The sequence below is a fragment of the Theropithecus gelada genome, chromosome 7b, assembly GCF_003255815.1.
Source record: "Theropithecus gelada isolate Dixy chromosome 7b, Tgel_1.0, whole genome shotgun sequence".
NCBI classification, from domain to species: Eukaryota; Metazoa; Chordata; class Mammalia; order Primates; family Cercopithecidae; genus Theropithecus; species Theropithecus gelada.
This window is the reverse complement of record NC_037675.1, coordinates 10,651,285-10,677,137: the sequence shown is the minus strand read 5'-3', so window position 1 is coordinate 10,677,137 and position 25,853 is coordinate 10,651,285. Positions and strand designations below refer to the sequence as shown.

Below are 25,853 nucleotides of genomic sequence, written 5' to 3'. Positions count from 1 at the left end.
CTTGTAAAAATCCTCTTCCTTGGAATTCATAACAAAGATGAGGAAATGTGGTGGCGAAGAGAGAAGCTAAATAAAATAGAGGTGAGGTGCATGGACACTGGGTACTTCCATGCGTTTCATTCCTACTTTTATTTCCAGCCCTTGCTATTGAATCTGTTCACTTAGATAACTGCATCCCAAGAAGGCAAGTCTGTCTTTTTTTTTTTTTTTTTCCCGAGACAGAGTCTTGCTCTGTCTCCCAGGCTGGAGTGCAGTGGCATGACCTCAGCTCACTGCAACTTCCACCTTCTGGGTTCAAGCAATTCTCCTGCCTCAGCCTCCCAAGTAGCTGGGATTACAGGCGTGTGCCATCACGAGGTTTCTCCTTGTTGGCCAGGCTGGTCTCAAACCCCTGGGCTCAAGCGATCCTCCCACCTCAGCCTCCCAAAGTGCTGGGATTATAGGCGTGAGCCACCACGCCCAGCTGATGAGTCTTTGTGTAGCCGGCCTTCCCCTGATTCAGATGAACGGCAGGCTATGTGTTAGTTCACTTCTGGGTTTCCAACGCAAATCTAGGTAACTCTGCAAATGATAAAAGTTACTCAGAATATTACTAATGGCTCATCGTTGAGGTATCTCATCTGTCCCCAGGACAGGTCCCCAGAGACAGGTAACAACAGAATTTTGGTTGGCTCTCTCCAACAACCTCTTTGTATAAGAATGGTCACTGCGCACCTGCCATGAGCCATGCTGCACACTAACCCGTCACATCTCTACTGAGTTTGCACACACATGGTCTCAGGTCTCAGTGGGTCCTGCTCCACTGCAGGAGGCAGGCAGGATGGGTCATATCACCCCCAGCTACAGATTCAGAAACAAGTCTAGGGGGAAGTGCCCACGTTCATATGGCTAAGCAGTGGCAGGGTGGTGGGGGCTGGGCACTGATGCCATTTTCATTTTCCTCCAACAAGGCTGCGTCCTGTAAGGCTCAATGCAGGATCCTTTTCAAAATTGCCTGCAGGTCTATTTCTGGGAGAACATGAAAGTGCTGTCTTCTCCCCCATGCCCTGCCTTCTCTTGGTGGGAGGTCCCTATCAAACATAATTGATTCCCAGCAGCCTAGAGAAGCTGTGCTCCTTGCTGTGGCCCTAGCTCACCTGGCTCGAGAGATTCCTATGTTGTCTGAAGCTCCGGTCCCTGGGAGGCCTGCAGATGAACACTAGGTGGAAAGGAGGAGAGGTGGGGCTGTGCCGATGGCTTACCTGATGAGGATGATGACTGAGGGTGTCTGTGCCATGGCACCGATCAGGCTGCAGATACACATCACACAGAGGAAGGTGAGGAAGGCCTCTTGGCACCCAGGACTAGGGCATTTTCCAGGAACCACGGTCGCATTCTCAGCAGGGACGGTGGTGAGGCACGCACAGCCCGTGAGATTCTGAAAGGGAAGCGTTCAGCCCTTTTATCTGGGGGTATCTCCAGTTTCCAAAGGCAAATCCATCCATCAGCTGAAGCTGTCACAGCCTAATTACGCATTCTGTGGCATTCCATTAATTAGGCCTGAATAAGCGAGTTAGCTTTTTTAAGGACACTGCAAAACACACGCAAATAAAGGAATATTTACAGGGAGGAGAGCTGATTTCTCTGTCTCTTGTGTGTTTCATTTCCACTTTCAAGAATCCCTCAGTAAGCTGAACCATAGATAACTGTGTCCCCCCAATACAATTAGAGAGGAAATGGCGCTTCCACAATATGATAAAACATTGCCAAATTAACATTGTAATTAACATTGTAATTACTTACCAATTTGTCCTCTCTTTTATGCAGTTATAATTACACTGAAGTGTATTAAAAGAAGTAAATCAGGTAACCCGCATATTGTTGCTGGTTGAGTGCCCAACATGGCACTTGGAACAAAGGCTGCACGCTGTTACGCGTGAAGTCACTGCGTCTGCAAGGCCAGGTGAGGGACAACTGATGGAAAGTTCTCTGGAGGCTGAGGAAGCAAAGGGGGCTAAGAGATGCAGAAGCTTGGAGCAGCTCGTGGGGAGCAGAGTTAAAACCCAACGAGACACATTTATTAATATATGATCAGAGAGAAGAAAGAAAAGCGACTGCATTTCATTTGATCTTCCGGGTGGATTCTAGCCCAGCTGCCTGTTCCAGGCAGGGTCCTCTCTCCCGCTCGCTCCAGGAATTTCTGATGGCAAAGGGAGGAGCAGGGACTGGGAGAGGCAGTGCCCAGTGCCAAGCCAATTAAGGTTCCATAATAATAGTGCAGAGGCCTTTAATGAATACAAAGTGAAAACAATCATAAATGATTCATTGTTTTTCTTTCCAGAACTGCTTGGCTTTCAGAGCACATGCCCAGGTAAATCCTCCTGAGGGTCAAACAAATCCCCTCTGGCTTTTACAGTTCTCCTCCTCTGGTCCTCCCCCTCTGCCCACAGAATATAGAGATATGGGTTTTCTGATCCCATTAAGCTATATGGGATGATTTCAGGGGTGTCTGAAAGTGTTCATGTGCCCCAAACCCAACAGGGCCAGTCTGTATAGCTGTGCCCCCAACAGGGGCTTTTATCCATGGGGAAGGAATGATGGGGGCAGGCGTATGCTGGGGCTCCACCCTTCCCCTCAGTGTCTGCCCAGAGCAGGCGCCTTTGTGAAAGTGGCTCAATTAGTGTACCTAGGGGCATTTATTGTAATTCCCAGAAGATCCTGAGGCCCCGCCCCTCTGTCCCTTTTCATGTACCTCTGCCTAGAGACTTTTTAGCTCTTTTTCAAAACCCAGCTCAGATACTGCCTCTCTTCTCAGAACCTCACTGGGCACATCCCAGCCTCCTTCCAAGTCCCACAGGGCCCTTTTCAAGGGTCACTCCACCCCTACTGCAGAGACCTTTACATGCCTCCTAGAGGAGACAGGAACCCTTTGGGACAAGACCTATGTCTTTTGCATTCTTTCCCAAGCATCTTTTCCTAGCACAGAGCTGAGACGTAGATGAAAGTAAGCATACAGCTTTAGAACGCACATGAGCATGAACCTTCCTCATTTTTATTAGGAAGCAAGACTTCTCCCCAACTTTCACTGAAAATGCCACTCCTCCTCTCCCCAGGAGAGGAAACTGCCCACTCCTCCCCAGCATCACAGCCAAACTTTTCTAGCTATTTAGCTCACCACCTGCATTCCTCTTCTCCCACGCTCTCGGCTCACTCCGACTGGCTTCTGTTTCCACACACACGAATCCGGTGATGCTAACTTCTTCAGTAGGCTCCATATCCCAGGCCCACCATGCATTTCTCTCTTCCCGGAGCTCTCAGGAGCACAGGCCCCTTGCTGACTACTCATCATTCCCTTGTTTGGCTTCAAGGCTCCACTGTCCCTGTTTCCCTGGACCCCTCTGATCACTCACTTTCCATCTTTGTTGCTGGTACCTTCTCCCCTTTCCCACCTGGTCTGGACTCTCTTCCTTTCTTCATCTGTACTCTTTCCCCAGCTCTCCTTCCTTCATTTTACCATCTCTGCATTGGATCATAGCCTTTCCAAATTTAATCTTTAGCCTGGATCCTTCCCAGATCGACTTGCTATATCCCTTCCTAAGACTCATGAGCATGGTGAGGCATCAAAACTGCCTCCAGGAACGAGTGCCTGTGGTGGATTCTATGCTTTCAGCGTAGCACTACTGTCCCACCTAAGGCTGGGAACTATCTCCCCCAAATTCCCTTTCCTGAAAGGATGGGGGCTGGACAGGAGGGAAACCTGGGACTCAGAAGGCAGGAGTTGTAGGAGACTAGCATATGCCACCTTGCAATATGCCTCTTTTACATAAAGAATATTTTGAGCTGATTATTTTGAGAAACCACAGACACAGGAAGCACCTCTGACAACAGAAGTTACCGTTGTGTAAGGAAAATTAAATTTACATTTACAAAGGAAATCTCCATTTGTAAGGGTGGTTCCTCTCTGTACCAGAGAGAGGAATGACTGAATCCCTACAGACTATCATCAATCTAGAAGACACTGACTTAAGTTTGCATAACAAATGTTACTCTTGTTTAAAGTGCTGTTTCTGGGCATCTCCTCATAACTGGCCTTCCCCACACCCTTCTTTCTCTGTTTCACTGGACCATGGTATTCAAGTCTGAAGTCAAAGCCACCTCTTTGAGATTCACTCATTTCTCTGGCTATCTCCTGTGTCTACATCATGTATACGTGTTTCTAAACCTTTGTTTTCCTCCTGTTAATCTGTCTTAGGTTACAGGGGTCTGTCCCAACTGGGAACTGTGAAGGGTAAAGAGAAAATTATGTATTCCTCCTCTATAAAGTAAAGCTGAGGCCATTGCTCCCAGAAGGCCACAAGGTCAGGCATGAGGATGGACACACAGACATCCCCAGAACGTGCTGGTCTGTCCCAGCACTCCCCACTTTGCACCGCCTTCTTTTCTGCCTACTCTGCTGACCAGTGGAGGCGCCATGTCCACCTCCAGTGACCTGGCTGCAGCAGGCCATGTGGCTCCCCACATCCCAGAGTGCCCATCAGATCTCCTGAGCAGCCATGCAGCACAGCTTCCTGGGATGTTCCCCTGAGCTCTGACTCACCCACCTGTGCCAGGGGCATCTAGTGAGGAAATGTTGCTTTGCTTCTTCCTCTTACTTCAAAACACTGTTTTCCTGATGGTTACGCAGCCCCAACCCGAGCTCCAAACTCCTTTCCTTCCACCTCTTACCTTAGTAACAGCACCCTATTGACTGTAAAAGTAATGGCAAAAACGGCAATTTTGCACCAACTTAATAGAAACCAGGAAGTAATTCTGAATCCCCCATTCACATACCTACATCAAATTCATCTTCCCCCTGACACTAAAGCTAATGAAGACAGAGACCACTGTGGCTGTATTTCCTAATTTACCCCAGCCATCCAGGACAGGGCTTGGCTCACAACACGGATTTTATACACACACACACACACACACACACACACACACACACACACATTTATATATTTAATTTATTTATATATGTTGACTGAGTGAACACCTAAGTTCTGTTCATTTTGCCATGTCCTAAATCTGTCTCAAACCCTGCCCTAGTTCAAACCACTTGCAACCATCCTTCTTTGGTTACTGCAGTGGTCTGTGAGGAAAAAGATTTGGGAGTGAAGTTTTTAGAACCATATGGACTCAAAGAGTAGTTAGGCATAAATGAAAAATGGGCCCCTTGTGGGTGGCTATGGTCTTGTTTGGCTAAGTACCCCAGGAATCCCTCAATTCCAGTACCCCCACATCACATTCCTGAGTGTTCCTGAGAGGCTATGCACTTGTAGCACGCAGTCTCTCAGGAATGTGATATGGGCAGTGGAGTTGAGTGAGGCCAGAACCCTCTGAATGTGCCATGTGATTGGTGAGCTTTCTTTGGTTTAACAAGTCATCTGCAATTGCTGCCTGCATCTTGGTCTTATTTTTGCCCATACCTAGGCTATGGCTCAATTATATTATATTTACCATAAAGAGGAAACTGGCCTCTCTCTGCCCTAAAAAGTAGAAAATCCCTCCTGAAATGGATCCTGTGATCATGGCACTAATGGAATGGGATACAATGAGACATCTTTATCTCAGGCTACAGCTGGCACGGTGCCTGCACAGCCCCATCCGGGTGAGCTAAATGTGTCCATGATGTCTATGTTCATGTTAATGAGGTGAGCAGACAGCAGGGTTAAGCTGCCATAGGATTTGCAGCCGAAACAAAGGGTAGCAGTGCGTGGTTTGAATGTTTGGTGTCCCTTGACCCAAGAATCCATATGTTGAAAAATAATCACCAATGTGATGCTATTACAAGGTGGGGGGTCTTCAGGAGGTGATTAGGTCATGAGGGTGGAACACTCATGAATGGGATTAGTGTCCTTACAGAAGAGGCCCCAGAGAACTGCCTTGCCCCTCCCACGACGTGAAGACACAGCTAGAGGGTGCCATCTATGAACAGGAAGCAGGCCTTCATCAGACATCAGATCCATAAGCACTTTAGTCTTGGACTTCCCAGCCTCCACAGCTGCGAGAAATTTGTTGTTTATAAGCCATGCAGTTTAAAGTGTTTTGATATAGCAGCCAAAAGGGGCTAAGATAGCCCCAGGCTGAATGGACAGAAATGGGATGATTTAGGGTTAATGACAGAAGAAAAGCCAGAGACTGGCACAAGACCAATGAAAATGTCTGTTTGTTGGTATCCAAGAGGAAAAGCTGGAAATGGATGGATCTCTCCTAAAGGTTCTAGGCAAATCTGAATGTATTATTCAGATTTAATTTATTCATAGAGAGCTGTGAAAGAGGCTGGGGAGGAGATGCCAGAGTGCTCTGAGCAAGGACTTGGATGGGTTTCCTTTTCCATGTGATGAGTCAATCCACCAGGATGGGCTGGGTGGTCCCAGACATGGGGAGCAGGCTGGGGCAGCCCTGCAACCTCTCCAGCAGGGGATCCAAGGGAAAATGCTGAGGTTGTGGTCAGACGGCAAGGGGTAGGAAGTTCCTTTATTGGGGCTCATGTGACATAAGAGCCCAGATTTGTTCAACATTATGCTAAGGGAGCTGGGTGCATAAGGTCGTGAGGCCGTTAAGGAGTAATCTTCTACTGAGATGTCGGAGTGTGGTAGGAGAAATTGCAGATGAGGACTTACGTAGTTTCACCTTTCCCAGAGTGCAGAGAGATGATTTCCACCAATGGGGTTTTCAACTTTGATCCGAAGGGAAAAGGGGAAGTAGGGGATACCCCTTCAGCTGGCAGTAACTGGGCACCTACATGGGAAGTCCTAGACCTGCAAATGCTTTGAGCTCTAAGAAGTTTGAAAATCTAGAGAAAAGCTAGATATGAGAGAGCAGTCTAATCTAAGGGGATGATAAAGATTGGTATCCTAATTCTCACCCCAAACCCCAATAGCATAGTTCTATTTGGCCAATTCAAAAAGCAGGTGGATCTTGGAATTGACCTGTAGACTACCATGATCTGAATGAAGTGATATGACCCCTAATGCTTTCTCTGGCTGTCCCTAAGACAATTAACTAGTAAGAAAGTATACCAGACTTCAGATTAGTTTATGATTGCAGAATTGGCAAATGCCCCCATTTTCCATCCCCATTTCAAAGGCAAAGCAGTATCTTCCTGGTTTGCCATTCTCTGGGAGAGGTGAATTCTCTGCTTGGAATCCGAACTTGGGGGGTGGTGGGATCTAGCTTTACTGTCAATAAAATGTACCATGACACTTCATGTTAATAATAAGGTGGCCACTGAGCTCCCAGAACAGACCTGACAAGTTTGTTGACCTGGAGGACAGGGGGAACCGGCTCGTCCATTCTACGAGAACATATCCAACAGACAGACCTGCCCAGGCACAAAAGGACATATATACAATATGAGTCACAATGTGGTTTGTCAGAGCCCAAGTTTTGCAGCAGTCTGGATGCTCATTGATAAGAGACTGGTTAAAAACAGACTACTAGGTCCACGCGATGGAGGATTGTATAGGCATAAAAAGGTAGAAGAAAATCCCTTATGTACTAATTTAGAAATAACTCCCAGGTAAACTACTAACTGAAAAAGCCAAACAAAATAGTGAGGTCCAAAATAGGGCCTTTTATGTGCACTAAAAAAATCCAGGAGGATGTACAAGAAACCAGGGACAGCAATCGTCTATTTGGCAGGTCGAGGAAGAAGTAAATAGGGGACAGAGGTGAAAGGGAGAGTCCCTCACGTCCTCCTTTTTATACTTTTTGATTTTTGAATCATATAAATGTATTTATTAAAAACTGAAAATGTTATAAAATAAATCAATGAAAGGAGAATAGCACATCACTGAAAATTGTATTTCTGTTCCACCTTCAGTCATTAATTTCAACTGAGAAATGTTTCTATTCACATACAATGATGAGAATAAATAATTACAATAAAGCTAGAGACCACAAAAATAGAAAAATGACTCTCTGGAATCTTGGATTTGTTTTCTATTGATGAAGGAAGCGGTCAGCATGCCATTTTGACAGCCGGTATTACAAGAACAAGATACTCCTCAGCAGTGTTTCAAAATACTGGCAAATAAAGTTGTTTTCTGCTTGTTCTCCCCCCACCCCACAATCAATCCTGATGATCGATTCCTATTAATTGTACAAAGGAAGCAAAGTTCTAGGTGGAAAGATTATTTTTCTAAGAGGATGGTATAGGGATATTTGTATGAAGAGCCTTCTGTGGAAACTTGAAAGGTAGAGGATCACCCCTGAATACTGTTTTTACTTTTCCTCCTTGAAAGCAGTTACCAGAGAGACATGAAAATTTCTTTTCTTTTTCCTTTTTTAGAGATGAGGTCTTAGTTTGCAGTGCAGTGGCATGATCACAGCTTACTGCAGCCTCAAACTCCTGGGCTCAAGTGAGCCACCTGCCCGACTAATTTTTTTTTTTTTTTAAATCTTTTCAGAGATGGGGGTCTCACTATGTTGCCCAAGCTGGTCTCAAGTTTGGGGCCTCAAGTGCTCCTCCCCTCCTCAGCTCCTGAGTAGCTGGGATTACAGAGGCATGCCACCATGCCTGGCTCTGACTGTCTCTAGAAATATTCATAAAGGGAGTTTACCAGGGAGTACCACCACAGGCCACGCACTCTTCCTGCTTTTGCCTGTGAGATCTTTGATCTTTTGCACCTGATATCCTAATAGCTGAGATAGCAAAGAACGTGGGACACCACCACAATAAAGTGGGGTGTTTTCCTTGGAATGGCAACATACTTCTCTGTGTCCCAGACACTAAATGGATTTTCTCATGATTCACTCACGTTCCTCAGACATTCTCCTGTCATTTATTACTGTCTTTTTGCAGCTTAGACTCTCTTCACTTCATTGGTTCAACCAAAGCTGGTATTTCCAGGCATAACCCTCAGATCTCATCACAAAGGGTGCTAATGGCAACCTACAAGCTCAAGGCAAAGGGGACACTGACAAACTGCAAGAAGAAATATGATCTCTTCTTCCCTTGTGGGGTCACTGGCTGAAGAATAAAGGCCAGGGAGAAAAATTCTGAGATGAAAGCAAGACCTCCTCCCACCTTGCACCCCGGTAACCTGTGGCATGTGAGCCTGAGCACGTCCTGTTAGATCTTAATTCTCTCCTGCTGAGGGGAGAAAGGGGGTTGTTCTTTGGTGAGCAGAAAGGCTCACTCTGCTCCAGCTATCTAACATAGGACACGGTGGGGAGATCACGGAAAGGTGAAAGGTGTGACTACAACTCTGAAGGAACTAGGGGCCCCTCTTTCTCCCTCCAGCTTTCTCTCTTCCAACTCCAAACCTGCCTGCACCATGAGGTCCAAACTGTCACACCTCAGCCTGTGCACTCTTCCTGCTGGAATGTCCTTCCATGCCTGGCTACCAAACACCCACTACCCTTCATGATGAACGCCTGGCCCTGCCACGCCTCCCCCTCCAACTCCTGGGCTCAAGTGAGCCACCTGCCCGGCTAGTTTTTTTTTTTTTTTTTTTTAATCTTTTCAGAAATGGGGGTCTCATTCCCCCATCCCCCAGTGGGGAACATGCCCACTCCCTCCTCCCACCCCTGCCCCACCCACAGTCAATTTCTACCCAGCAGGCCTGACATTGCAAGTTCACTGATTTGTCTACATAGCTGCTTCCCTCTTTTGGAACCTAACCACCTAACCTTTAATGTTGGATTTTTTAAATTTAAAAAAATCTGTTCCTCATTGGAAAAGTGATAATCATTTTAGATAATTTTGAAATAAGCAAAATTTACTTTTTCAGCCCCTAACCTGAAGTATCCATCTATGAATAGCTGGCTATATGTTCTTGCAATATTTTTATGCAAAGATATGCATATATTTAGATATTTCTTTATCAAAAGGGATTATTATCTATATATTATTTTACAATGTGTTCTTTTCACTTAACTGTATTGTAAGGTAAGGTTAGGTGTTGCTTTGGGTGCTCCCTTGGACATAACTCTATTAATAATACGACATCTCATTTTATAGTAAACATGAGCTCCGTTCTCTAGTACTGGTACTGGTACTAGAGGTGGGGGACCCCTGCTATATGGCACATCTAACTCTCCAGTTGGTTTTTATAGTGGGCAAATATGGTCATGGTGAGAAGAAAAAGACTGAAGGATGAATACTCAGTGTCAGCTTAGATGCTGACCTTTTTCAAGAAAGATACAATTTATAGAACATGCCTCATCCCTTCTATGACAGCAGTGGTTCTTAATTGGGGACAATGATATCCCCCAAGGGACATTTGGCAATGTCTGGAGACATTTACAGTTGTCGGAACTTGTGGTGGGGAGGGCAGGGGTGGCATCTGGTGGGGAGAGCCCAGGGATGCTGCTAAACACACAGTGCATAGGACAGCGCCTCATGACAATCCATTATCTGGCCCAAAATGTCAATCGTGCCGTGACTGAGAGGCCCTGTATTAGAACAGCGGTTCTCCATCCTGGTTACATATCAAAAACACTTGAGGAGCTTTAAAAAATACTGATACATGGGTCTTACTCCAAAATAAGAGAATCAGAATCACTCTGCTCCAGCTATCTAACATAGGACACGGTGGGGAGATCACGGAAAGGTGAAAGGTGTGGGGCTGAGAGTGGGGCTCAGGCCTTATGTTTTAAAAGCTCCCACGTGATCCTAATGTGCAGCCTATATCGAGACCTATCACACTGAACCATGAGCTGCCTGCCTGCGTCCATAATGGAGCTGTCCTCCTCCCTGCCACAGAACCTACTTGGCATTTCGCTGAAGCAGGTGCTCAATAAATATTTGTTGCCTGGAATAGGGGGGATAAATTAGTCATCTATCATTAGTACCCTACAAACTGCAGTGCTGGACTCATACTGACTTTCAACATTCTAGTGGTGGCTGATGGAAGTTTTTTTTTTCCTAGTCAATTATTCAGTACATCAAAAGGATACAACTTCCAGCAATCAGTCCGCAGCATACTAACATGCTTCTGTTGGAATAATGACTTCTGAAAGTGAAAGGTACAGAAACAATCTGGACAATACATTCACGCCAAAGGAAACTTACAGAATTAACTCACAATTTTTTTTGGTCACCCTTCCTGGTCATATGCAGTGAGAAGAATTAGAAGTTGTACATTAAATGCAGGCCTGGAAACTTCCACTGCTATCACTCAAGGAGATATAAGAAAAAAAAAAAAAAATCCAATCCAGAGCAGGAAGAAAAGCTTACTATCAGGAAACTGCTAACACTAATCAGATTTCCCTATAATCAGAATTATTTGATCAGTGACTTATTTACATCTAATTGAGTTACGGGGAATTTTCACGTCTTGATGGAAACCATAAAGTGGTAAGTGGTGAGCAAGGATCAGGTTTTTAGTATTGAAACTGGCACCTTCTGACCTACCCACCTGCCAACTGCTAAACAAGAGAGTGGTATTACCCCTGGATCCCTGGGGCTCTCGGAGGTCAGTAAGGGGCCACCAGCTGGGTGTTGAGAAAGCCTGGGCCCTTTATCCAGAGCCATGGCTGACGGTGAGAATGCAAGGGTCCACAACAGAGCCCCTATACCTGCAGCTTAATGATAAATGAGCCATTAGAACAGGTGAGGTGAGAGCCTTGCTAGGCACGAGCAGAGGCAATAGTGGTTTGCAGGAAGGGCACTAACACAGCCCTGGAGGAAGCAATGAGGTGGAGAAGGCTTCTCAGCAGTGGGGAAGGAGAGACAGCCCTGACAGATAAGACAGCTTCGAAGGGAGAGACTACTGCAGATAAGAGAAACAGCATGTGCAAGGGCCCAGGGGCAGCGAGAACTCCAAGAAGTTCCACTTACCAAGTGGCTCTTTAAGGGTGAGAGGGCCTGTAATTCCCTTTGGGAAGCTGAGACAGGTGGATCACTTGAGGTCAGGAGTTCAAGACCAGCCTGGCCAATATGGTGAAAAACCCTGTCTCCAACAAAAATGTAAAAAATTAGCCCGGTGTGGTGGTATGTGCCTATAATCCCAGCTACTTGGGAGGCTGAGGCGGGAGAATCACTTGAACCCGGGAGGCAGAGGTTGTAGTGAGCCGAGGTTGTGCCACTGCACTCCAGCCTGGTGATAGAGCGAGACCCAGTCTTGAAAAGAAAAAAAAAAAAAAGGTGGGAGGAATAGGGAGGTTGAGGCTGGAGAGGCAGCCAGGGCCAGAGAGTAAAGGCCAAATAAATGTCTCAAACGAGAAGTCCATGTTTGAAGAGGTAGAAAAAAGGTGGACATCTTAGGGGAGGTGCAGAGGAAGACACTATTTTTCCTTTCTTGGTGTCCATGTGTACTTGACATTGGACAGATCCTACATTCAAAAGTCGGATCCCCCACTTCCTACTGCATGGCCTTGGCCAAATGACTAACCTCATCGGTATTCAGGAAATAAAAAGAACATCTATTTCCCAAGGTTGCTGGGAGGATCAATGAGAAAAATACACAGGGTTGAGGCCATGGGTGGAAGAATTGATGAAACCAGGAAGAATGGCTGAATTCACATTGGGGAAGGTGGAGAATTCCAGGGGGCCACTGTGAAAAGGAGAAGGAGGTAAAAGGTTTTAGCTTGTCAAAGAGATTTTTTTTTTTTTTTTTCTCCTGAGCTTGGAGACAAGAAGAGTGGAGAAAAAAGTGGGGGAGGGAGGGAGTACATGTACCAGGAATATAGCCACCATTTGGCATTTTCTCAAAATGCTGCAGCAGAGATTTAAAGGATTTAAATTGCTTTTCACTCATTTATGGATGTTGGCCTGAGATTTCTCTGACTCTGGGCCAAGCTGCCATGGGCCACGAGTGACACACGGAAGGCCCCATTACCTGGACCTTAATAGGCTCTTGACAAACCTTGCTGCTGCTGCTGCAAGTTTTATGGCTGTGGTTGTTTTTAAGGCTAGACTGTCACAAGGGCCCCTTTCCAGGATAAGCATTGCTCTGGGCCTCCAAATCCCTCATCCACTTGTTGGAAGCCAGGGCATCTAGAGGTCTGCCTCTGCAGGGAAGGCATTAGTATGCCCCATCCCAGTTCTGGGGCCTGGTGGTTTCTCCATCTCTGCATTGCAACTGCATGGGAATACCCTCCTTGCCTCACCTACACCCCAGCAGACAATGTGAGGCCTTGAGTAACGTGAATAAAAGGCAGGTGTCTGGGGGAATAAACAGTAGGTCCAGAGGTAAGCAGAGGAGCTTGCAGTCTGATAACTGCGTTCTCCAGCTTTGCTGTTTCAGCAGCGGGATGTAGCCATAGATGGACCTGGTAAGGCTCTTATTCAATAAGACTCCTGTACATGCAAGATCAGGGGAAATGCAATTTTTAAGATCATTTTTTTGGTCAGTGCATTCCCTGGAATAGAGACTCGTTTGGTCTCAGGACACTGGACTATATTGAGTCAATTTAATTCTTACAACAGGACAATAACCGAGACTGATTTATAATGTAACTTTCTGAATATTAAAATGTTAATGAAATTGTTGTCATGAAAAATAATGGCTTGTATTTTTATTTGAACCATTCTCAAGGCCCATCCCTTCTTTTAAAATTTATTTCCACTCACATAAAGAAATTGCTTTATCATCTAATTTTAAAAAATCAGTTTCTCCCACCCATCCCCCCATGGTGATTTATTTTCTCCAGAGAAAATGTTAATAACTGGCCAGGGATCTAAATGTTAAACACAAGGGAAAATGAAATCTTTGAAAATGAAAATAAATGATCCATTTTTCTTCTTTCAGAGAAACTGCTACTCCTGAAAGATATAAGATGTAGGGAGAAGCAGCAGCTAATGATCTCAACTCTAAGTCCCTTGAAAGCTGCCACTGGGGGTTCATATTTTCCTTCCCACTATGCCTTGCACAGACATTCATGGAGTGCTTCTGGGTGCTGGCCCTTGCTTAAGAAATCCAAAGACCAGAGCAGACGACAGACACTTCTAGCAAATCACCGTAATAAAATGAGAACAGTGTCTTTAGGAGAAAGAGGTACCAAAGGACTTCAGAGAGAAGAACGCCAAAGATAAAAGAGGGAAGGGATGGTTTCAGAGGAGGGGATATTGGAGGAGGCTATTGACTGGTGAGTAGGACCTGTCCAACTGGAGGGAGGTGTATGAAAAGACAGGCTGTATGGGGGAAGCTGAACACCACAAACTGAAAGGAGATAGAGCTGAAGACACGTGGCACCTAGAACTGATCTTCTAGTTGACAGAGTAGCATGAGAGGGTCATTTGCTATGTTACAGAAACCCTTCTGACTGCAGTGTTGAACAAAACGCAGGACATAAGGGGCCATCCTGGGAGGCCAGGTAGGAACTACTGCACAGGTCCAAGCAAGAGATGGGGAGGGCCTGCACAGGGCAGTGGTGGTGTGGGTGCAGCAGGGCAGGTGCCAAGGACTCCTGGAAGGTGGGATCAGCACCACTGGATGACCCGTCACTTAGCATCAGGTTTTCAGGGAGAGACCATGGAAAGCTGTGGGCTGACAGCCAGTTGTAAAATCCATGCTAAGCAGGAAAAAGCACTACACCTCCCTCCCAGAAATGTGTCAGGAACATGGAAAGAGGTGGGAGGCATTTAGTCAGGAGGAAAATGGCAAAGTGAACTGGGTAGGAAAGAGGCTGAATTAGTGTCAGAGTGTTTCAGGTCTGGAAGAAGTCTTTCCTGATAAATGGTTTTTAAGCCTCTCTTGACATACTTCTGGTGATGGGGAGCTCGCTACCCATGCAGACATCCTATTCCATTGACACTCTGCAAGCACGTTGAACCACCATATTTTCCTTTGGTTCCAAACATACAGCTTCCTTTGAATTTTTACTTCCAGTTGTACAATGAAACTTCCTACAAACCCACTTGATTTAGCAAGAAGACTTGAATCAGTCCTCTCATCCTGCTGATGGAACATCTTCCACTACAGCGGGCAACAGCTCGGAAAAAGTCATAGGGAAGGGGAACTACCTGTGCAAAAACTTGGGTTTTAAGCCACTTTGGCTGCCTGAATCCCCTACCCCATCCCCTGCCCCATCCCATTACCGTGCTGTTGCAGCCAGCGAAGCAGGCAGACAGGTAGGTGATGCCATCTGCCCCACACACTGGAGTGAAGGAATCAGTTTGGCATTCACAGTTATTATTGCAGGGTGAGTAGGGGTCCAGGGCTGAGCCAGGTGCTGTGCTGGAAAAGAAAGGAAACACGGAAGCCATTAGAAACAGGTCAATTTGGAATCAGATGACCCCAGTGACAGCCTTTCGCCTCTGCTGTGATGAGTCGCATGGTACCCTGCTTATGGGATTGTTACCTGGTTCTCCCTTCCCTTTTCCTTTTCCAACCTTAACCCTCCCTGTCCAGCAAGGAGCAGCCCAGGGCCACTGCTGAGAACTATGTGGGTTGCGCCCTGGCCAATGACGCCAGCTTAGGTGGTGGGCTGGATGGGAGCTGAGTCCACTCCAGCCCCTCTCATGAAGTGAGGAGGAAGATGCTTTTGATCACTGGTATTGATGTGTCCTCTGGGCTGGCGGCAGTTGGGACTCTGCTCAGGGCCACCTGCTCCATGACGCCTCTCCTGATTGCTATGGCCTCGGCTTACCCCCGTCCTGAACAAACACCTATGCCTGCAACGCTGAGGATTTAACTCCTTCCCTCTTTGAGCTGGTTCTTGTCTCTGCTTTATTCCTCCCCTGCAGTTAGGAAGCCTCATGATGCTTACTTGCTACACTGCTACAACCAGACTGGCTTCTATCATTATTGTCTAATTGATTCAATGTCCTGAGAAAAATAACACTAAGATGTTTTAATTTTTCCTTTGCATCATTAAAGGCACAGTTATCTAGAGCAAGCAAATTGAAAAAAGAGCAAAAGGGTAGAGTGAGTGTATTAGCTCTGGAAGACAGGAAATGTTTCTTCTTTAGTCTGATTATTTTCAGCTCTGTCTCCTAAGGTTCAGAGCACTTCATGATAAAGATGATGATGGCGACACCTGGCAATTTATGTGTCATGCACTATTCAAAGTACTGCATGGATTATTTCATTTATTCTCATTTTAACCCCATGGGCTTTAGAGAAGAAACTGAGGCACAGCCAGGTTAAGTGACTTGTCCAAAAGTACAGAACTCATAAATGGTAGAGGAGGCATTGGAACCAAGGCCATCTGACTGTAGGATATACACTGTTTTATTTTTTTATGGAAGAATAACATCATTATAGTGAGACCTTGTGCTCCTAACCACTACACTTTACTACTTGGGAGTCGAGCAATCTGCTACTTGAGACAGCTGTTATGCATAGCATGTGCAAACAGGAAGAAGCTATATCTGAACAGGAAGTGAGGGCCAGGCTGGGGTGGGGATTGGAAGGGGCAATCCCGTGGTGGTGTAAAGGGGAAGGAGAGGCATACGGTGCCTGGATTGTGCACAGACATACAGAAAGCTGCCTGTGCTCTGCTCTCCCACTCTGCCTGCTCACTCTTGTGGGTGGCAGAGAAGCCCTGGCTCCACTGCATCTTCTGGCACAAGTGTAGGAGCAGCCTGGGTGGCCTGCTTGGAAGAAGAGTCTGGCTCTGGAGAGAGAAACTGGTAACCTGAAGGCCAGCCATGCTGCAGCCTCGATGCTCCAGGCTGGATTTCCAAGGCAGCCTCAGTCCCGTGTGGAAAAGGGGACAGCTATTGACACTGGATAGCTGAAGACTCCCCATAATTCCCTCTAAGGGCAATTCTCACTGGACTCTAGTCCCAAGTCTTGGGATAAAAACTAGGAAGAAAGAAAAGTGGTCCCATGGGAACTAACTTCCTTATCTTCCTCCCTCTCTTCCCTCCACCTCCCTTTTTCTCTCCCTTTCCCCCGCTACACTTAAAAATACCTGCCATGGGCCAGCTCCTATAATTGCCATGTGAGCCTAATGACAGCTTCTGATAGTTTAAGGGATTGTTGAAATCAATTCTTTCTTCTATTTTGAGCTGAATTTTGAACTAAAATTTTTATTTTCTATCTTCACAGTTTTCCTAAAGTCAAATGCCAAAAATCGTGATGTGAGTGTGCTAGGGAGGAAATGGTTTCTCTTCTCCCCCAGGGCTTCCCCGCCTTTGAGTGGAAAGGTCTGCTCTCTCAGCCCAGAGGGTTCTACTGATTCTCCAACGTGGAGAGTAAGATGCAAAGGCAGCATTGATGCCTCTCCTCGGGTCACTAGGAACAAAGCTGGCTCCCTCAACCTACTGTGGAGGGAGAGTGCTAGGGTCCCTGAGCAGGCGGGAGGGCGGCAGACACTGCCAGTACTCACTTGTTTCCATAGGGAACAGTAACCCCAGCCACAGGGCCAGTGTCACAGCCCAGGAAGAGGAAGGAGACATAGCAAGCGGTGGAGACCAGGTTGACGAGCATGGCCATCCGAATGGCCCCCAGGGCAGACAGGCTGAGCTTCTTCACCAAAAGACCGCCCAGGAAGATACCCAGACAAGCACACGGGATTGCAGTCATCCCTGGAAGGAAGACAGAGGGGCAGGGCTGTGAACAGGGAAGGTGGGGCCAGTCCACAGATGGGAGGGTGGAAGGCCTGAGGCTGAGTCCCGTGAATGCCCAGTGACCCCACTGCAGTGTCACTGCTTCCATGGGACCCTGAAGTCTTTAGGAAGGGCCTGATTTATTCCCCCAGGGAGCTCATGGAGAACTGGGAGAGACAGACATAAAGCAACTCTGTTTCATGAGTCTAAGTGCATGCACCTGTCCTGCTAAGTGGGGCACCCTCAGGAGAAACACAAGCTTAAGAGGGGACTACCAAGAGACGGAGTCAGACAGACTGGGAACACAGACATGCCTTCGGGACAGTAGATATCATGGAGCAGTGATGTGCTCTGTGTGCATTTTTGAGATGTGGGAAGGGGACCGGAGATCATTTAGGGATTCTCTCCCCGTCTTCTTAATAAGGCAAGAAGGGAGGGTTTCACAGAAAATACGTAGGCTGTTTAACCTAAAGGTCACGGAATTCACCAGGCCATAGAGAGAGTCTGAACCAGCTCTGCCACCCCTCAGGTAGTGGCATCAATCAATATGTTTTGTAGCTCTTGGTGACTAAATGGCATATATATTTTTTTCCTTTCTCTCTCTTCTGCACAGGGCTATCTGCAAGGCAGCAGGACCATAAACCTGTTATTTCTGATTCGCAGAGAACCATGGAATTTTAGAAGGACCAAAGGGTTCCAAGCTCCTGGGTTGGTTTTGCTCTATTCTGATTCATTTCATCTAAAACTCAGCTTTCAATTGCCACGTGTCATTTATCTACCATGTAGATTACGCATGGCCAGTTTTCCAGTCTAGGTTGCCTTCTTGACAATCAACAGACCTCTAGGTCAATTGACTACATTAACTAGCTGGTATGTGCTAAGGGAATGCAAATTAATTTTAATATTGGGGTGAGAAAATATAATCAGGGGGGTATAGCTCTGCAAGAAAATAGCACAAGTCATACTTAAAATGACATATAATATCTCTCTATCATCTACTGCTCTTGGAATATCTGTGCTTGGTTTTCTTCCCTTGGTATAGAAGCGATCTCATGAGCCAGCTCCTGGGTGCATCTTTATCCTTGTCCCGTGCCACACTGCCCACCCCAACCATGCCACTGTCCCTCCTTTCTCTCCCTGGGGCAGGCCAAACAGTTCCAGTTCCCCAGGCTTTGCACGTGCAGTTCCCTCTCCTGGGACACGTGCTCAATGTGTTTACTTAGCTGGCCCCTACCCTCTTCAGACAGGTTTCCCAGGCCACTCTGTAGAGATCCATGCACCCCCACCCTGAGATTCCATACTGTTTTTGTGGCTCTCCCAGCTTCCTGAAGCAGCCTCACTTATTTTTGGGTTTCTTGTTTCTTGCTCTCTCTCTCTCTCTGCTAGGATACAGCCTTCCTGTGGACAAAAACCCTTTTTGTCTTGTTCAGTCCAGCCTAGATTCTCTGTGTCTAGCATGGTACCCAGCACGGAGTGGGCATCCAAGTATTATTTTCAGAATGAATGAGCTAAGGAACAGATTGGATCTGTGTGAATGGACATCAGTGACAACATGCCCACACCCAGAAAGCAGGCCTGTGTTTTGTTTCATTTCCTAGCAGAGACAGTGGGGGTGTCACCTGTCAAGGATGGTAACCATGGCAATCACAGGCTTTCACACCTTTTCTCCAAGCCCCCTCCCTCCCTGATGTGTGTGCTGTCCTTAACACTCGAGGAAGTGATCAGAACTTCCCTGAAATTCCATTCTCATTACGTTAACCTATGCAGATTGAGTCCTTTTTATCTTCACTCACAAATCAACACCACTAGCTCTTTAATCACCTGTGTTACTCTTCTCTGAGCTCTGCCCCATTTGCTGATGACTTCGCAGGGGGTGAAGGGGGACCAGTGCTGATGCTCTGGAATGACTGCCTGGGCCTCATCTCCCAAGTCTGCCTTCTCTAACTGCCCACTGCCAGTCCCTCTTGCAGCCAGCCTCCAGAGTCCACACTGACTGTACTGTCGCCAAGGGCATGGCACACACAGAGGGCACCCGTGCTGCTTGCCTGGACTGCCCAGTGCAGGAGAAGGTGCCTCCTGCCAAGCACACTAACAGACAGAAATCACTGGGAGACAAAAAGGTGCAATAAGGCAGAATTGTTTGTTTGACCTTCTGCCCTGAAGACTATTGATTTGTTTGTCGATAGAAGACGAAGGCATCTGTTCTGAAACAGAACACGGCCCAAAGTTGAAGCAACTGTGCAAATGTAATCAAAATGGAAGAAAAAGCAGCAGAGGAGTCAGCAGGTGAGAGATAAACTCTTCAGGCGCCGAAGGGCTAAACCTGAGAGATCCCAGGGATAACAAAGAAGTTACAACTTTAATTATAAAGAGGTATATTTTGCCCTGTCTCTGTCAGGCAGATATTAAAGGCTGACTGCGTTTTGCCAATACCTCTTGGAGGTAAAATTTACCAAGTGGTGGGTGGTAGAGGGTTATTTGTGTAAAAGAAAAACATAAGACTTGTGGTACCCTGGGTGGTAATCTGGCCATATTGTTGTGATAGGGTTTTACATTTTATTTTATTTTTTTATTTATTTAATTTTTCAAGACGAAGTCTCGCTCTTGTTCCCCAGGCTGGAGTGCAACGGCGCGATCTCAGCTCACTGCAACTTCCACTTCCCAGGTTCAAGCGATTCTACTGCCTCAGCCTCCCGAGTAGCTGGGATTACAGGCGTGTGCCACCACGCCTAGCTAATTTTTGTATTTTTAGTAGAGACAGGTTTTCACCATGTTGGTCAGGCTGGTCTTGAACTCTTGACCTCAGGTGATCCACCCGCCTCAGCCTCCCAAAGTGTTGGGATTACAGGCATGAGCCACCATGCCAGCCCTACTTTTAAACTGAGATATGTTATGTCCTGTGAAATACACAGAGCTTAAGGGAACAGCCTGATGAACTTTTGCATCTGTACACACCCCTGTAACTACAGCTTAGATTAACCTTAGAACATTTCTAGCAGCTCAGGAGGCTCCCTGGTGCGCCTCCCAGTTAGCTTCCCCCAAGGGTAACCACTATTCTGGCCCCTATCACCTCAATTAACTATTCCTCTTTTTAATTCATCTAAATATGTGCTCTTTTGAGTCTCATGTCTTTCAACTCTGTGAGATTCAACCACATTGAGGCATGTATCAAAGTTCTTTCTTTCTCATTCTGTGTAATAGTTTGCCATAGAATATTCTATAATTTATCCATTTTACTGTTTATGGACATTTGGGTTGTTTCAAGTTTGGGTCTATTATGCATAAAACAGCTCTGGACATTATTACACATGCTATGTAAATGAGTGAACACAAACACTTATTTCTGTTGGACAGATGACCAGAAATGGAACTGATAGGTCACGGCATAGACATATGGTTAGCTTTGTTAGGCACAGCCAGAGTTTTCCAAAGTGGTGGCACCAATTTGCATTCCCACTGGCCGAGTATGAGAGTTCCAGTGGCTCCACATCCTCCCCAATACTTGGTGCTATCAGTCTGGTGGATGTTTAGCAGCATCTCACTGTGTTTCCAATGTACATTTCTCTGATGACTCATGATGGTTAGCACCTTTGTGTTTGTTTCTTGGCCATCTTGTGACATGACAGGAGATTTTAAAGGGGAAGATCAGAAAACATCACCTTCCCTTTCCTCTCAGCAGACAATCTGACTCCTATTTTACAGAGAAGATGAAGTCTGTGGAGCTGTAGCTGCCCCCATGCCTGGCCGTATCACCACACTCTCAGTAGTTTCCATCACATGTCCCTCCCTCTGCTCTTTCAGCAGAACAGGTGAACTCCTCTGTAAAGGGAGTTCCGTGCAAAGTCTTCTCTGATGAAGAAGGATAAATCTTGAAAGGTTAGCAGGTTTTAATCAGTCACATAAAGTAAGAATATTCACTCTCTCTCCTGCAAATCCCCAGCTGTGGGCTCCTTTCCCTCCACTGAGAAACCTGCTCAAGTCTTTCCTGTCCCGGCAACCACATAGTCACCACTCCCTCCCTCAACTCCAACACATGCCACAGGCCATGTCCTCTCTCCTTTCTCCCCTGGCTAAGTCCCGTGCTCACTGTCTACTCCTTCCCTCTCACGGGCTGCTCTCCACACCACAGAACAGGTGCCACCACTGCCACTTCAGGAACACAGCCCTGATACAGGCTGCAAGCCATCCTCATCATTAAAGCCAACTGGGACATTTGGGCCCTCACCTTGCTTGACTGCTCACATTGCAGATGGCTGCTTTCTTCTTGGAATCATCTCACCCTTGACTTCCATGATCCACATTCTCTGCATTTCTTTTGGATGCCGTTGCTTAAATTTCTCTGCAGACTCCCCTATTTCTTCAGGTTGGGGTTTCACCTATCTTTTTCTAACTCTACACATTTTTTCCTATGTAAATTCCACTCCAGTGTCCTCAACTACCATCTATTTACTGAGGCAACTGAATCTCCACTACTACTTATAACACAGATTATCATCCCAGAGACCCCTCTTGAGCCCCCAGCTAAATATTGGACATCACTTAGATATGCTATGGGCATCTCACACTCAACAGCTTCAGGTCTGAACTAGAAACTTTGCACAGATCTGATTCTTCTTCATTATTTCCAGTCTTTACAACTGGTACCCCAAGCTCTCCAAGCCAGAAACCTGAGAGCCGTTGTTGATTCTTCCCTCTCGTTTAACTGCTATGTCTCTGTTGCTGTTGTGTCCACTACTGATCAACATCTCCGCTGATTAACTCAACAAATGCAGCTTCCTGTCACTTGAAGTAAAGGATGATATACTGTCACAAAACAAAAAGGAAACTAAGACATGCTGCAGGACCACATTCCTTACCCTGCCTAAGCAACACTGCTTCTCATGAGTGCAAATTGTTTTTCTTTACTATGTCAACTCCGAACAATTGGCAGTAGAAACCTGTAGGCTACGATTTAAAGAACTGTAAAGCCATGCCTGACCTTGGGGAGAAGGAGTGTCATGATCCATTAGTTATGTTTGCTGTGGGCACAGGGAAGAGTAGGGGAGTGTATGGCTTCCAAGCTCTGCATGTGTTAACTATGGGTTTCATGCTGCCAAGAATATTCTTTTTTTATGTGGCTAAAACCTGCTAACCTTTCCAGATTTATCCTTCTTCATCATATCTTCCCCAAATTTCCCATTTCACACCCATCCATCAACTTACTGGCCTCTCAAATGTACATTTTATATTTTCACTCTTTATTATCATGTGCTTTTAGCAATTGCTCCAGGCAGGCAAATCTTGCTCTGAGAATACACTTTAAATTCCTTGTGCACAGAGGCCACATATATCTTGTTGCTGTAGGCCCAGAGCAGAGTGGGGTTCAGCAGGGCTCAGTAAATTCTTAGTGCTGTAAACACAGGACACCCTCCCTGACCCTCTCAGGGGGCCTGAAGACACACTCACCAAGCAGCTGGTTGGCAGAAGAAGTGGTGAGGTTGAACTGCTGCTCCAGGTACTTCCCCAAGAAGGCAGCAAAGCCAGCCACCACTGCAATCTCCATGCAGGCGGCCAGGATGATGCAGGTGAACACAGGGTTTGAGAGCAGGTGCTTAGTGACCTTTGGGATCACTGCAGGGAGAGAGAAGGCCGACATTCAGGGTCAAGGTCACACCCTGTGCTCCCATCTTATAGCCTCCTGCTCCTGAGGCCCCTTCTTGGCCTGCTCTTGTCCATTTCAGCAAACGGCATCCAGAGGCACCCAGTTGCTCAGACCAAAATCTACACCCCATAAGTCATCCATGATTGTGAAATCTCTGCCTTCAAAGCATACACTGACATGATGCCAATTACTATCTACTAAAACAGGAGAGACTATACCAGGACTTTTCTTACAGCTCACTAGACACACTAAAAATTTTTTAAAGCAATCTCAGAAGGTGTGTGTGTGTATAAAATAAATTATAAATATCAATATATTTAAGTATATGTCAATATACCTGTTGATGGATCTATATATATACGTGTGTTAAGAAAATATACTTAACAGTTTCAAGAAAGATATGAAACTCTTGTGGTTTCCAAAATGTGTACATGCCTAATCAAACCCCTTCTTGCCATCTTCATGGCTACCTCTCTGGCAAAAGTTTTCATCAGCTCTCACTTGAAGACCACCAGAGCTACCCAACTGGGGTCTTAGTTTTCACTCTTGATCCAATATAATCATTCCCTGGGTAGCAGTCAGTGAGATCAGCTCAAATCAGTTTCCTTCTCAAAACCCTGGAATGGTCAAAATCCATATGCTGTGCCATGGCCTGAGGTCTGCCTCTCAGTGATCTGATCACACCCCCTAGCCCTTCCTCTTCCCACCCTCCAGTCAAGCCCCAGTGGCTCTTGCTATTTCTCGCTTGCACCCAGGTCCATCCCACCCAGGTCTTTGTCCTTGGGGGTCTTCCCTGTACAAGAATGCCCTTCCTGTAGATCTTTGCTGAATGTGTTCCCTTCTCCCTAGCGGGTCTATTCTCATCACCTGGTCTACCCTAGAAGCAGCCTCCCACTCAGTCCAGGTGCTCAGGGCTTCTATGAGAGCTGATGATGGGCAAAAGTGCTCTGAGGTTCATGCACCACTTTAATGACAGAGCCGGAAAGTAGGAATTGTTGAGGTCTTGTATTTCATTCTTTCTTTATTTATTTTTCTTAAAGCATGTGGTTTCGTACGCCACTAAGACTTCCCCTTATATTGGTGCTTTTAAAATAGGAGATTCGTTTTTTAAAAATCCTTTGGAAACAAGCACATTATTTGGATATTCCCAGCAATCAGAATCGTTGGCATGTGGTCTTCAGCCAAGTCTCCTAAATTATGGTATGATGTATTCTGGCAGTGTGCAAGAGAGCTTTGGGGCACCAGGACAACCCTGTCATTTCAATATTTGTGCCATGATTTAATGTGTCCTTACAACAAAGCTGAAATACAGCTGATACATCTAATGTGTGGTTTCATGGCTGTTACGGCTTAAGACACTGCTAGGTTACAAAAAGTAAGTAGATTTAAAGTTATTTAAAGAGAAGTCTTAGGTGCATAATGGTCCAGGTGGAATGCAAATAAGGCAAAAATTATAGAGGTGGTATCCCAGAAACTAGTTAGGGGAAGTCTGTGCTGCTGCGATCATAAAGTGTGGAATATCTGACATGCAGTTTACTTGTTTCCACCTATGCAAACAGAACAGATAAAACACAGAGTCCCAGAGGAAGCAGGTACTACACCACGTCTAGGAAAAACTGATCAGTGCCGTGGTGGCATGCAAAATAAACAGGTGGGCAGGGAGTCTCATACTGCATTCCAAGGTGAAGAATTAGCCAGCTGTCCTAAAGAAGCGAGCTAATTATACAGGCTCAATCTCATCTCCTAGGAGATGAAACCTCTAAATGGCCCAACTAATTAGAATAAAATAATAATAGGGGATGCATAAGTTTTTAATGTTAACAGACAAGCTCAATAAGTCAAGAACTGGCAGATATACAAAACTAAGAATTTATCATTTCTAGGAATGGTATCAAGTTTCAAGAATGAAAATCTACATAGAAGACAGGCATCTAAGGGTTCTTTGACATAACACAAAGAACTTAGTTATGCAAATGGACTGAGTCAGATGACCAAAAGCTTGGAATTGGCAAAGCCTGAGCAACCGAATTCTATGTCATAACTAGATGATAACCAGAGCTGGTGGCCTTGGCTGTTCTGTGGTGGTTCCTTGTAAAATTCCTGAAACCTTAGGAGGCAACTCTCTGATTAAATCAATGCACAAATAAAAATAACACTTTTAAAAGGGTATGAATAAGAATAAAGATAATAAGAAAACAACTTTAAGTCCATGGTATTAATACACTTATACCCTCCTTGATTTTAAGTGTACTGGCCTTTATGTGTGTGTTTTGTCTATTTTTACAGGGTTTAAAACATTTACCATCATCTGAATTTTTAGAAATATCACTTCAAATAAATGTTTAGAAGTGTTTACCTTTATAACACCTATATGTAAATGTTGGGAAATTTTCCTGTGTTAAATCCACATTATGTTTAAACTATGGTACAAATATTTAGAGGAATCCTGACTGTGAATTATTTAAATATGTGGATTGTTCAACAAATATAGATGAATTCATTGGGCTTAAACAGAGGACAGTGAGGTAAGCATTTATCTTCATGTACAGAAGCCCCTTGTATGTTAAAACTCTATCCTCATAAATCACTACTAATGAGTGAAAGCTGATTTGCTATAGTGTGTGGCACGCTGTGATGGTGTACTGTACCCATGGCAAGAGACCTATTGGTCATGCCACAGAACAATAAGTTTCACAATGTAGTGAGAACAGTATGGATCACATCAGGTTATAACAGTGCCTCCTT

General features: G+C 45.7%; 1 protein-coding gene across 2 annotated transcripts in view; it reads right to left on the bottom strand.

Moving 5' to 3' along the window:
- SLCO3A1 (solute carrier organic anion transporter family member 3A1) overlaps window positions 1-25,853 on the bottom strand; it is a 319,450-nt gene that overhangs the window by 25,433 nt on the left and 268,164 nt on the right. For both annotated transcript variants that reach the window (XM_025392175.1, XM_025392174.1), the window contains exons 5-8: window positions 22,913-23,077; window positions 17,248-17,446; window positions 15,011-15,149; window positions 1,242-1,417 (exon numbers count right to left, since the gene is read on the bottom strand). In XM_025392175.1, coding sequence (XP_025247960.1) covers window positions 1,242-1,417; window positions 15,011-15,149; window positions 17,248-17,446; window positions 22,913-23,077 — 679 coding nt within the window. The remainder of the gene's footprint in view (window positions 1-1,241; window positions 1,418-15,010; window positions 15,150-17,247; window positions 17,447-22,912; window positions 23,078-25,853) is intronic.